Source organism: Canis lupus, chromosome 21 (genome assembly GCF_003254725.2).
Source record: "Canis lupus dingo isolate Sandy chromosome 21, ASM325472v2, whole genome shotgun sequence".
NCBI classification, from domain to species: Eukaryota; Metazoa; Chordata; class Mammalia; order Carnivora; family Canidae; genus Canis; species Canis lupus.
In genome coordinates this window covers 42,999,698-43,012,570 of record NC_064263.1, presented here as the reverse complement: position 1 = coordinate 43,012,570, position 12,873 = coordinate 42,999,698, and the positions used below count along the sequence as shown (strand labels likewise).

General features: G+C 34.4%; 1 protein-coding gene across 3 annotated transcripts in view; it reads right to left on the bottom strand.

Moving 5' to 3' along the window:
• Positions 1-12,873, bottom strand: part of PRMT3 (protein arginine methyltransferase 3) — a 123,905-nt gene that overhangs the window by 35,458 nt on the left and 75,574 nt on the right. For all 3 annotated transcript variants that reach the window (XM_025459763.2, XM_025459764.3, XM_025459765.3), the window contains 2 exons: positions 9,827-10,014; positions 7,486-7,572 (listed from right to left, as the gene is read on the bottom strand). In XM_025459763.2, the coding sequence (XP_025315548.1) occupies positions 7,486-7,572; positions 9,827-10,014 (275 nt within the window). The remainder of the gene's footprint in view (positions 1-7,485; positions 7,573-9,826; positions 10,015-12,873) is intronic.

Below are 12,873 nucleotides of genomic sequence, written 5' to 3'. Positions count from 1 at the left end.
GAGCCGGTATGATGTACTAGAATCTGGAGAAACGTGACAGGCAGAGCTAGCAAACCTAAAAGGTGGATGAAGCTGGCGGTTGTGCGGCAAAGCAGGCAGAGGTTTTCTTGCAATGCTTAGGTCCCAAAGCCAAAATCTTCTACAACTACACTGTTCACGGTCACCATTAACATGACATTTCTATTCAACTCTCTCTGCTATTCCAGAAACTTGCCCAGGAAGATGAAGTTATTTGTTTTAGGCACCTAAGAAATCTATTTATAAAACAGACCTTTCAACTAATCCTGAGAATAAATACCCTCTTCTTAAGAGAGATGACTCACTCAACTAGACTGTTTACTCTTCTAGATTGACTTTGAAACTCACACTCTCATTGTATCTACCAATTCTCAACTAGATCATGACCCATGCCAAATCTGCATCATAACCCTTCCTTCCCCTGCAAACCTCCTGCTCTGCACTGAAAGATCCACGAAGATCAGATTTCCTAACCTCAAAATATCCTGACTTTTTCCTTCTCCCTAAACTTAGCTACATTTTGATGTCTTCTCAGGAAACTAAAGAAAGGGAGGGGCCTGATCCGTGTCAAAGACACTGGAAATTAACTGCAGTGGTACCCAGCCCTGACCAAGCTCAATTCCAGATTAAATAAAAGGGATCAGCCCTTCAATCCTAGTTGCCAGAGGTAAGTGGAAGCCCTTCTAGGGGAAAATATTACTTATTTTAGTTTGTATTAGCTTTTCATATAATGGCTAGCACAAAATATAAAATTATGAAATATGAGAACAGGAAAATGTGACTCAAAATCAAAAGAAAAAAAGCAACAGGGACGCCTGGCTGGCTCAGTCAGGGGAGTGCACAACTCTTGGGTCTTGGAGTTGTGATTTGAACCCCACACTGGGTATAGAGATTACTTAAATAAATAAAACTTAAAAAAAAAAAAAAAAGGTAACAGAAGTAGAATCACAGTTGGCTTAGGGAAGTAGCAACAGACCTTAAAAGAACAATTAAAAACATGTTAAGAAATTTAGATAAAAATATTGACCAATTTGGTTAAAATAAAAAAGAATGATAGCTCAAAAAATGAAAATAGAAATTCTGTAACTGAAAAACATGTTATTTAACATGAAAGTATTAAGGGGCTATCTTAACAGTAAAAGGAAGACAGATGAAGAAAAGACCAGTGAATTAAAAAATAGGTAAATAGAAATTATCCCAAAGTGAACTTTTTAAATGGCTACTATACTTCAGTCTTTTCCTTCAACTTTTTCATCCTTGGAAACAGGTTTCCTTATTTGTTTTCTTTTTAAAACAATTTTTAAAGATTTTATTTATTTATTCATGAGAGACACAAAGAGAGAGAGAGAGAGAAAGAGAGAGAGAGGCAGAGACACAGGCAGAGGGAGAAGCAGGCTCCATGCAGGGAGCCCGATGTGGGACTTGATCCCAGGACTCTAGGATCATGCCCTGGGCCGAAGGCAGGTGCTAAGCTGCTAAGCCACCTAGGGATCCCAGGTTTCCCCATTTAAAATAAAATCTTTCTGAGGGGCAAACTGTTTTTTTCTTCCTCAGAGGATCTTGGCTATAAAATTTAATTACCAACTACAATTTTCCTCCAGAAAATACCTCTTTTGTGCTCCTGTTCCCACACCTCTGTATGTGTATCTATAGTCATAATTTTATATTCATACTGAAATCTTCTTAGCACCTGTCTCCTCTCACTTGAGTGCCTTTTCAGGACAGAGAATGGGTTTTTTGTGTCATGTGTGTGCACATTTGTGCACAGATTTCAGACAAATGCCTGGGACATAGTCAGTATTTAATATTTGTTTAACAAACTGAAGTATCTATTGATACAAATTCTTATATTAATGATTTTAAAAGTTATGAGAAAAAATTAAATACCTCTCAATGCCACTGTACTCATATTAATGTATTTTGATAAAATCCAAAAGATTTTATTGTAAAAAGTTTTTAAATACAAATATAAAGAAAAAAATGAAAAAAATCTGTTTTTTATTTACTCCATTGGCTCATATTTAATTTAGCAACTGTAATAAAATGAAAATCTCTGGGAAAAATAACACTCTTTGTTAAATGAGGTTTAAAAATATATTAAGGAAAGTTTATACAAACTGAACATTGTTGTACCAGTCATTGTTTCAGCACATGCTAACAGAGATGTAGAATAAAAGAAAAAATGATGAAATTAATATATAAAAATGATTGCTCTAAGAGTTAATGTATCAAATAAAATTCTTTACCTGTCACAGACTTTTTTGAGTATATAATCTGATAAAATCATCTTAAATATTTTCACAGTAAACAACTCATTTCTTATATAAAAGTATGAAAAGTCATTTAAAGTATATGTAGGGTTATGAAAAAGGATGCCTGACTGTATCATTAAGCATGACAGATGACAATATAAATGCTGCTGGAACATGGAGGGGGAATATTACACAATTTCATAAAGAACATTAAAAATAAACTAAAACTCACAAAATAAAATGTATTAGATCTAAATTATATGGCTTTAAACCACCTGCTTTTGAACTCTTATAAACTCTCCATATAATAATAGACTGTATTGCTCATTTACTGCAAGGTTAGGCAGGCTGTTATGATAGGTGCCAACTAAACTTCATATCCCATCATAAAAACAAAGGCAATTTGACCTAAACTGTCAATATATCATGACACATAAAAAATGCTCAGAAAATAACTATGTATGTGCTACTAGTATTCACTGGAAAATAATCCTTTAACCAAGATCTAAGACACTTATGTGTGATTATCGTATCATGTTTAACACAAAAAAGTTTGTTAATGCAAAACACTACATTAAAAATTCTATCAAATTTCTTCTGTGGTGTGTGTATGTGCCGTGTTGGTAGTGAAGATTGCAAAGAAAAGATGTTTTCTAATAACGGTTCTAAGAAACTTGAGAAAGCCAACTAAAAACACTATCAGTCTACAGCACACATGCTTTTGAAATTAAATGCAAAGGGGGTGTCCTTAGCATCTTGTTACTTTGAAAAATCCAATTTCCTCTAATATTTTAATTAGGCTACAAATTAGGCTAGAATCTCATTAGAAATAAATTGTTATGCATATATTTAAAATGGGCTTAACTACTCAGAGAAATCATCCATCTTACTTTTTGGCTGTGTGTTCAAGTTCAAGGAAAAAAGTATTTAATATATTTGAAGGTCTGCACTCAGCAGGACAAAAGTAGATATTTTTCTTTATCTAAAAAAGCCATACCTCTTCCTCCCCAAAGTAACTTTTCCATCTCTTTGGCAGGCATTGTATTTTTTTCTTTTTTCTTTTTTTTAGTATTTTCACTAATTCTTCTTACAACATAAAGGAGAAACAAAGTTCCAATTAGGCACTCATCCTTTTTAATACCTTTGTTGTGGATTATTCCCAAGTAACCAGGCGAATAATCTATCTATTCAAAAGTAGCCTTAGAGACTAGGCTTGCATAATAGCTCCAGATGGTTGGTAGGAGAAAATAGTTTAAGAAGTTGGCACCATCTCAAAGAGCAAAAGATAGTTGGAGTAGATACGGATGGGTAGTTGGGACTCACAGATAATGAAAATGTAATAAAGGCATTATAGACCACAGAACCTTATGTCAGTCTCCTGTTAGGTAAGCATGCCGGGAAGGAAAGTTCCTAAGACATGTAGGTGCTTGACCAAATAATAAATTTGCTCTGAACATGTGAAGAAAAAAAAATTGGAGATCTTTTTCTCTGCAGCAAAGAGGATGGGATATGCGACATGTTATCACATAAATCTGTCAGCCCTATCTCAGAGGAAGAGTGCATTTTGATTAACTCTCTTTCTCTCTCCCTACCAACAACTGCTACACTATGGGCCAAGAATCCCATTTTTTAGATCTATTTCAAATGTAACATGCTACCTCCTTTCTTCCACACCTGGAATATCTCATTTGTAAGCTTCTTTTATCTTCCTTTAATAGTGCGTACAATCCCACTAAAGGGATTTTTAGGGGGTCAGGATATTTCACAAGTAAGACATAGTATTTTATTTTTCTTTACCCATAAAATGGGAAGATTAGCACTTTCTTCAAATAGTTAAGAAGAGTAAATGAAATGACTTTAAAGTGATTAGTACATTATGTGACTTCCAAGTGTTCAATGACTGAGACATTATCGCCAAGACAATTTATATTGGCAAATTATTTTACAGAATAATCTCAGAAGGGTTAACATTGAATAAGTACTAAAATCTGTATGTTTGGTACCAGGCACACATTCAATAAATATGGTCTGAGACTATATATTCCTCTCAAAGGTAAGTTACAGAAGTATGTTTATCAGCAGTGATCAGACACTGCAAGTCCACTTCAACCTTCTGTCACTTTCTTCCTAAACCCCGGAACTATTTCATTTTCAGACTTTTATAATTAAAATCATTCAGGCAAGTTGGGAATAAAAATACAAATTTAAAAGGCTCTTTACAGATATCAAGTAATATAACAGTTTCTTTTTGATTCATTTTTATTATGGAACTCTGACTATACAGGAACAAATGAAGCAAGTACCTATTTGATACGTTCTTTAATACAAAAATCCTGATTACATTCTTTGTGTTAAACAGACTTTATCACTTTTTTTGGTGTTTTATTTCTTTTTTTTTTTTTTTAAGATTTTTATTTATTTTTTCATGATAGAGAGAGGCAGAGATATAGGCAGAGGGAGAAGCAGGCTCCATGCACGGAGCCCGATGTGGGACTCGATCCCAGGACTCCAGGATCACACTCTAGCAGACACCCAACCGCTGAGCCAACCAGGCGTCCCTATTTTATTTTTTTAAATATACAGAATAAAACCAAAATCATTAAAGGATAAGTATAATGTCTTTCAACATAAAGCTTTTTATACTCTATGGCAAATAACAGGAATAGAAAATAATTCTATATATGCATTATGAAACTCTGTGGCCTAACACAATAGCTGAAATTACTTCCTAAGACTTTTTTTTTTAAAGATTTTATTTATTTACTCATGAGAGACACAGAGAGAAAGAGAGGCAGAGACACAGGCAGAGGGAGAAGCAGGCTCCATGCAAGGAGCCCGATGTGGGACTCGTTCCCAGGACTCCAGGATCACACCCTAGGCCAAAGGCAAGCTCTAAACTGCTAAGCCAACCAGAGATCCCCTTCCTAAGACTTTTTAATTGCTAGGGCCAACATGATCTATGTGCAGCCAAATAGAAGTGATGAATGAAGATCTATAAGGAAGAACTGAACAGCATGACCTGGGAAGGAAGGATAGGAACAGGATGGTAGTGAAGAGTTCTGTTCATCTGGGGTTATCAGTGGTGCCTACCACTTACTTAAGAGGACCAAGGGCATTAGGATTTCCAGGGCCTGCAGTGGTACAGGCAGCTTTGTAGGAGGCTAGTTCTAGGATGTGGTTTAAGAATGTTTTGTAGAAGTTCAAAATATAGTCTATTCCTTTAGTTCTCCCAATGTGTCTGGAATTATGTTATTTAATTCTTTAGTAAATCACCTTTTGCTTTTAACAAGCTGATTTGGGCTTTGCTGTCTGAAACTAAGAACCCTGACCAATAACCCAAAAAATAAAGAACATTTCAAAAAAACTCAGTAAACCCATTTGTCTACCTAAAGTTAAAAAAATATGCATAATTAAAAACAAAGAGCTTTTGAGGTCTTCACTACAGTTTTATATTGGCTTTACTCTGATTCATGTGAAAGACAATGAACGAAGATTTGAAATAATAATTAATAATACTGGTAATATGGTAATTTCTGTCTAAGAATTCCCTTATAGATCGATCAACTGTCATTAATCAAGAGGTCTTTTTTTTTTTTTTAACTCTCAAGGATTACTAACATCAAACACAGAATAAATCTAAGAGTTAAAGTCTTTAGCCTATAATTTCAATTGACCAAATCATTTCAATTACTAAAAAGTACAACTCGAAAATCTGGGAGAAATGAATGGGAAGAATGAAATTTTGTTTTTGATCAGTTAAACAAATATAATGTCTTGGATATCAAATAACAACTGGGTCAAAATAAATGGAAACTTTTTTTAAATGGAAACAATTTTTAAGAAGTCATAAAATCTTTTGTATGTCAATCTTTTAAAAAATCAGGTTCAAGAGTCAAAGTTAACATGACTGGGGATCCCTGGATGGCTCAGCGGTTGAGCGCCTGCCTTCAGCCCGGGGCGTGATCCTGGGGTCCTGGGATCAAGTCCCACATCGGGCTCCCTGCATGGAGCTTGCTTCTCCCTCTGCCTCTCTCTCTTTCTCTCGCTCTCTGTGTCTCTTATGAATAAATGAATAAAATCTTTAAAAAAAATTAACATGACTATAATCTGTTTCACACAGTTCTTGACTATATAGTTTTCAGTAAAATTTTAGTATTTTAAGGTATAATTAATATTTCAAAAACTATATAGTTAATTTTTAAAATATATCAGTACCACCTATGTAACTTCATACTTTAAGGTCCACATTTTTTTAACATTCTGAGTCTTCTATGTTAGTATTAACATACATTTAGAAATTATTTAAGAAAACATTTAAATACATTTTATTTTTTATTTTTTTAAAGATTCGATTTACTTATTCATGAGAGACAGAGAGAGAGAGAGAGAGAGAGAAGCAGAGGCACAGGCAAAGGGAGAAGCAGGCTCCATGCAGGGAGCCTGATGTGGGACTTGATCCCAGGACCCCAGGATCACACCCTGGGCGGAAGGCAGGCGCTAAACCGCTCAGCCACCCGGAGATCCCCAAATACATTTTAATAACCTAACATTTCTGGCTACTTTGTAGGTGCATCCACATATTTTAACTAATTAATGTGTGTAATACAAGACAGAAATTATTACCATTTTTCTTAAAGAGCTGATTAGCCTGAAGTACAGATTACCTAGGCAACTTGAGCAAATAATTTCAGACTAGAGAGTGGCAGAACCAAATGTGAATCCAGATTTGTTGAACTTTTCTAATACCCATACTTTTCCTATTACATCGGGATGCTTCTTTAAAGAAAGGTAAATGATCAGTTTCTTTACTATGTTTTACACAGGAATATAAAATATTACACCAAGTAGACATATTTTACTTCCACCTACACTGAGTGAGTGTAGAGTTATTAGGAGGGGCAGGACATGAACTTCTCTGTGAAGATAAAGATGAGTGCTCTCAATTGGTTACATGAGAGGCAATAAGGAAGACTCTATAAAGAAAAATCATTTTGCAAATATGGTATCTTAATACTTTCTCCTCCGAACTAAACTAACTTTTTTGAAGTCTACTGACCTGTCAAAACCGATCTGTTCAATAGTCTAACAAAGGCAAAGATAGACTGTCACAGGCAATCGTCTTTTTCATTTATCACAAGTCTGGTAATTAATTCATTAGCCTGCCAATCAACTGCACTGCTAGTGAGATTTGTGAAAGGTGAATGAAACAGCTTACCGTGCACATGGATGTCTTTGTAATTTGCAGGGTAAAATCTGAAGAAAACTCCAAAGCTGAGACAGATGTTGTATGGCAATCTATTTGCTACCCATTAAAAAAGAGTGAAGGAAGAATTTAGTAAAAATAGCAAAAACAGAACCCAAAGCAAACAGATAAATATTACTTCTTTTTTATGCAAAAAGAATTACTGTTTAATCATTCAAACCCCACTTCTGGGGTTGTTTCCAAATTTAAAGGCTACTAATATTATCATTTAGTTGATTTCTGTTTAAACCAAATTAGTAGTTTTTTACTTAGGCTTCTTGTAAGAATATTATATATCAAATCATGGCTCTGATGTGCTAAAGTTCTAAGATACATTAAGATACTTTTTTTTTTTTTTAATTTTTTTTATTTATTTATGATAGTCACAGAGAGAGAGAGAGAGAGGCAGAGACACAGGCAGAGGGAGAAGCAGGCTCCATGCACCAGGGAGCCCGACGTGGGATTCGATCCCGGGTCTCCAGGATCGCGCCCTGGGCCAAAGGCAGGCGCCAAACCGCTGCGCCACCCAGGGATCCCATTAAGATACTTTCAAATAAAATTCTTGTTTTCCAACTAAAATTATATTGTATACCACTGGTGGTACATATTTGTTATAAATTATGCAAGGATAAGAGTCAACATTTTTTTTTTTAAGAGTCAAAATTTTTGTAGGAAATTCCAACTTGAAAACATAAACTAATGAAAAGGGTAAGGTATTTTAGAATTCCTTTCTGTAATTGCATTCAAAGTAAGTTTGTTAGATATTAGGAAAAATCCTAACAGTTAAAATCAAAGAGCCAAACCAATGAAAAAGATTCAACTCAGGAAGACAATGGCCAAAGAGCTTTATTTTCCTGTTCTATCCTGGTTCACATCCTCCTTAACTTCACTATGGAGAGCAGATGGATACCAACCATGGCAGTTGGAACAGGACCAGAAAGAAGGCCATGAAGGCCTGACTTGCCATGAGTAGATTATGATACAGCATACACAATCCATAGGACTATATACCAGGGGCATTATCCTCTTTTAAATAGCTTGAGAAAAATTTAAAGAAGTTACAATGTGGTTGCCTTTTATTTGTAGAGGATTGTGGAACATGGAACAAAATATATTTACCTAAACAAACAAATAAATAATTGATTAATGTTTAAAAAAACCAGAAGGTTATGTGTACTTTTTAAACACCTTTGTTTTCAGTCTAAAATTTTCTATTTCAACTATTTATTCATAGCAGTTTTTAACATTAAACGAAGAGAGCACCAGAGAGAAAAATTAGCCCCTCCCTCCCTCTTTTTTGTACAGCCTTGAGGCTGAGGTTATAACTGTACACTCCTACCCAGAATCAAAAGAATACAAATAAATCTCTTACTATCAGTGTACCAGAGCACTCTATATAGTCCTATAATCATTAACCAGGCTATAGTTTTTTTCTTAAAGGCTGATGCAATTTTAATCAGCTTGCTCTTGTTGAGAAACATTTATGTTTATTATTCTATGCCAACTTTAAATATTTTATCTTTTAAGAACATTAACAAATATTTTATTGAATATTTTATGTAGAGGATAATTATTGATGCTATGAAAGTAACAGGATGACTATAAAAATGAGACAATGTTCTGAACCTAAAACTGAACAAACTATATTTATCTAATTGAAACAAATTAAGACATTTTTAAGAAAGGCAATGACTTTTCACTGCAAAGTTATTTAACCTATCCCATGTAAATCTGACACAACAAAATTCACAATAAAACTAGACTGACGTGGTGAACAGTAAGATTTTAAAATATAAAAGGAATTAATTTAGAAATCTGAAAAGAGTAGGGCTTTAGTTGCATAGGCAAATTCACTGTAATTACTTAATCTAAAAAGGCAGAAGAAACTTGAATGTGAGACTTTAAACTGTGCAGAATATATGATATGACTGAATAATCTGGCTATAAATGGCTATAAATGAGAAACTAGAATAAGGCCAGGTAAGTGGTGATGAAGCAGGATTTTTTTTTTTGCCTTCAAACCTCTCAGTATAAGGAACTTTGATATACAAAGAGAAGTGATTCCAAAAAAAAAAAAAAAAAAAGAAGTGATTCCAAAGGATGATATAGTCAACTGGTAAATATTGTAACCTTAAGGTACATTAGATTGGTTAATATAGGAAGACTAATCACTGTTTTGAAGGCAATATAATCAATAATATCAATATATTAATATTAATATATAATATCAATATATTAATTTCAAATACTGAATTCATACATGAAAACTAACAAAAAATGGCAATTCTGTGAAAATAAAAGTAAAAACCCCTACCTTAATACTACAAGCATCTGAAATCAGAGTCTTCGGATCTAAAACTTCCACAACAGCTTCTGGAATAACTGCTTTCTTCATACAAGACATGTTGAAGCCATAGACATTATCCCAAAACGCAATTCGATCAGCATGTTTATTCATATCACTTACTGCCACAAGGCTGATAGTACAAATATCAGGGTAGACTGTAACAGATAAAATACCCAACAATTTACCATTATCTCCCTTTGTGGCAAAATATATTTCTTTAAAGGCTAAATATAAATACCAGAGTCATCAGTATCAATTACTAGCTAAATATAAGTACCAATATCATTGGTAAGAATTACTAGCAGTGAAAGATTAACAGAGGTGTAGATGAGGGAAAATAACCTAGCTCCTATGTTTTAAATAGCCTCTTAAAAAAAAAATTTCTGTTACAGTAATGGCAAGATTCAAATAAGGATTTCAATGATAGGTTTGAATTACAATAATTAAAACAAGATGGCACAATTAAAAAACCTGAAATGAACATATTTATTCGTATTAAACTTAAAAATGTTGACATTAAAAAGATAGATAAATCTTTGTACATTATTCTGTAACATGTAGAAAGAGACAAATCACTTAAAAAGGTATGTGACATGTAAAAACATCATGATGGAATTTTATGGTTCCTTATTTATTAAAAAGGAAATGCTTATCATAGCATCAAGTATGTACTAGGTAAGTTCTTCTGATGTATAGACTGTGGATTCATGTCCATGTCCCTATTCTCAGGAAACTTATATTTAGACAATTCTGACAAATAAATGGGCAATTATTTGTGATACAATATATACTAAGAAAAGGGGAGGTAAAAGGTACTGGGGGAGCTCACAGCAAAAATAGCTAATTCATATGTGGCTATAGCAGGGGTGTTGGGGTATTTTATAAGAACTGAAGACGACATAAATTAGGAGTGGGGAGGGAGTGTTCTAGGCAGAGCAAGCAGTGTGCTTATAGGGTCACAGTTGTATACACTTTAATTTGAGAGAAAGAGATATAAGACTAGAAAGGTAAGAAGGGAGCAGAGAAACCTTGGCTGGGTAAATCATGTTAGTAAACTGGATTTTATTCTAATAATGACAAGGCTGTGAACAATTTCACATAGGGTTACAACTCAATCAGATTTTGGTTTGGAAAAGCCAGATGGAGTAAAAGTGAAGAATGAATGGGAAGATGCAAGATTAAGACAAAGACAAAATAAGATATAGTTGTAATAACCTAGGCGACCTGAAGTAGAACAACGGCTGTGGGAATGGAAAGGGGGAGATATACATACAGCTGACCCTTGAGCAACACAGGTTTGAACTGCGCGGGTTCACTTATACATGGAATTTTTTTGGATAAATACAGTACTGTAAATGTATTTTCTCTTTCTTATGATTTTATTAATAACATTTTCTTTTCTCTAGCTTACTTTATTGTAAGACTACAGTATATAATACATACAACATACAAAACGTGTTAATCGATTGTTGAGGTTACTGGTAAGGCTTCCAGTCAACAGTAGGCTATTAGTAGTTAAGTTTTTGGGGAGTCAAAAGTTATAGACTTTTGACCACACAGGAGGTGGGGCAGTTGATGTCCCTAACTCCCACATTGTTCAAGGGATATTTAAGGAGGAAAAACTCAGAGGACTGGCTGGCTGTGGAGGTGATGAAGAGGAAAGAGTCAAGGACAACAGTTTTAGCAGCTGAGAAGATTGTGGTACTAACCATTACATTAGGGAATAAATAAGGGCAGATTAAAGAGGAACGTAAGAATTCAGTGCTTATAGGACAAATGCGTAAAAATATCCAATAAGCAGCTGAATAGATGGGACTGAAATTTAAGATATGATCTGGGTTCAAGATATAAACTTGGGACCATGATCATATGAATGGAAATGTAAGTTACTGGAGCTCATCAAATCATCTAGGGAGAGTACATGATGAGTACCAGGATTTAAGGGATGTATAGAAGAAAAGAAGGCTGATAATAAATGGCTGAGAAGCTGGGGCCACCAAAGCAAGAATACCAACAGAGTAAGTGTTAAGAGAGGCGAGAGGAAAAGAGTGATTCAGGAAGAAACAACTCTAATAATAAGGGTACAAAGTCTGTATAGCACCAAAATAAAAAAATATTGATTTTTTTTCTCTGACAAATAACAAAATTAACTTTGTCCCTCAAATAAGATTCAGGGGATTCATGAATTAAAATATAAGTCACATTTTCTTATATCACTAAACTGAAAGTAAGTATATATGTACCAAAGAAATGCACAAAAGATTAACTAGCCTTCAGACTTAAACTGTAGAAAATAAGCCTCCCTTTCCCCCAAACTTTATTTCTATCCACAGCCTTAGGAATTTATTATTCAATGACAGCAGCACTAAATGATCTTCCAAATAAAAAATAAAGCCCATGATAAAATCTATTGGCATCAAAGCTATTGCTCCTTTCAAGCCTGACGTGTGAGATACCCAGAAAAAGTACTTGGTGCTATGTCACTGATAAGAAGTTTCTCAAGTCCTCCCAAAGGGGGTAGGTGAGGCAGATGTGATAGCTGCACCATGCTAGAGTTGGCTGCCATGTACCATGAGTCACTTCTACTCTCCTCCTCTTCCACAGCCATGGTGAGCCTCTTGACTGTATTTTAATTCCTATTATCAATTCTTCAAAGCATTTATTTTGTTGACTATGCTGATCCAGCAAGAGTATCAGCTATAGGAAAGCATGTTTAGTTTCTTGAACCAAATCCTTAGATGAGAAATACTGAAGAAGAAACAGAATTCTAAAGCAACTTTAGATATCTGGCAACTTCTTTAGATATCCTTTGTTGGACTTAATATGACAATCATTCAAGTTTCCCACATTTTCCCCTGGAACTTCATCCTTAAAAAGGAATATAGTAAGGGTACAGATCAGGGATCAGCACACCTTTTCTATAAAGTAACTATTTCAGGTTTTGTGGGCCATATGGTCTTTGTTGAAACTACTTATCTTTGCCCCTGTAACTGTGAAAGCAGCTACAGACAATA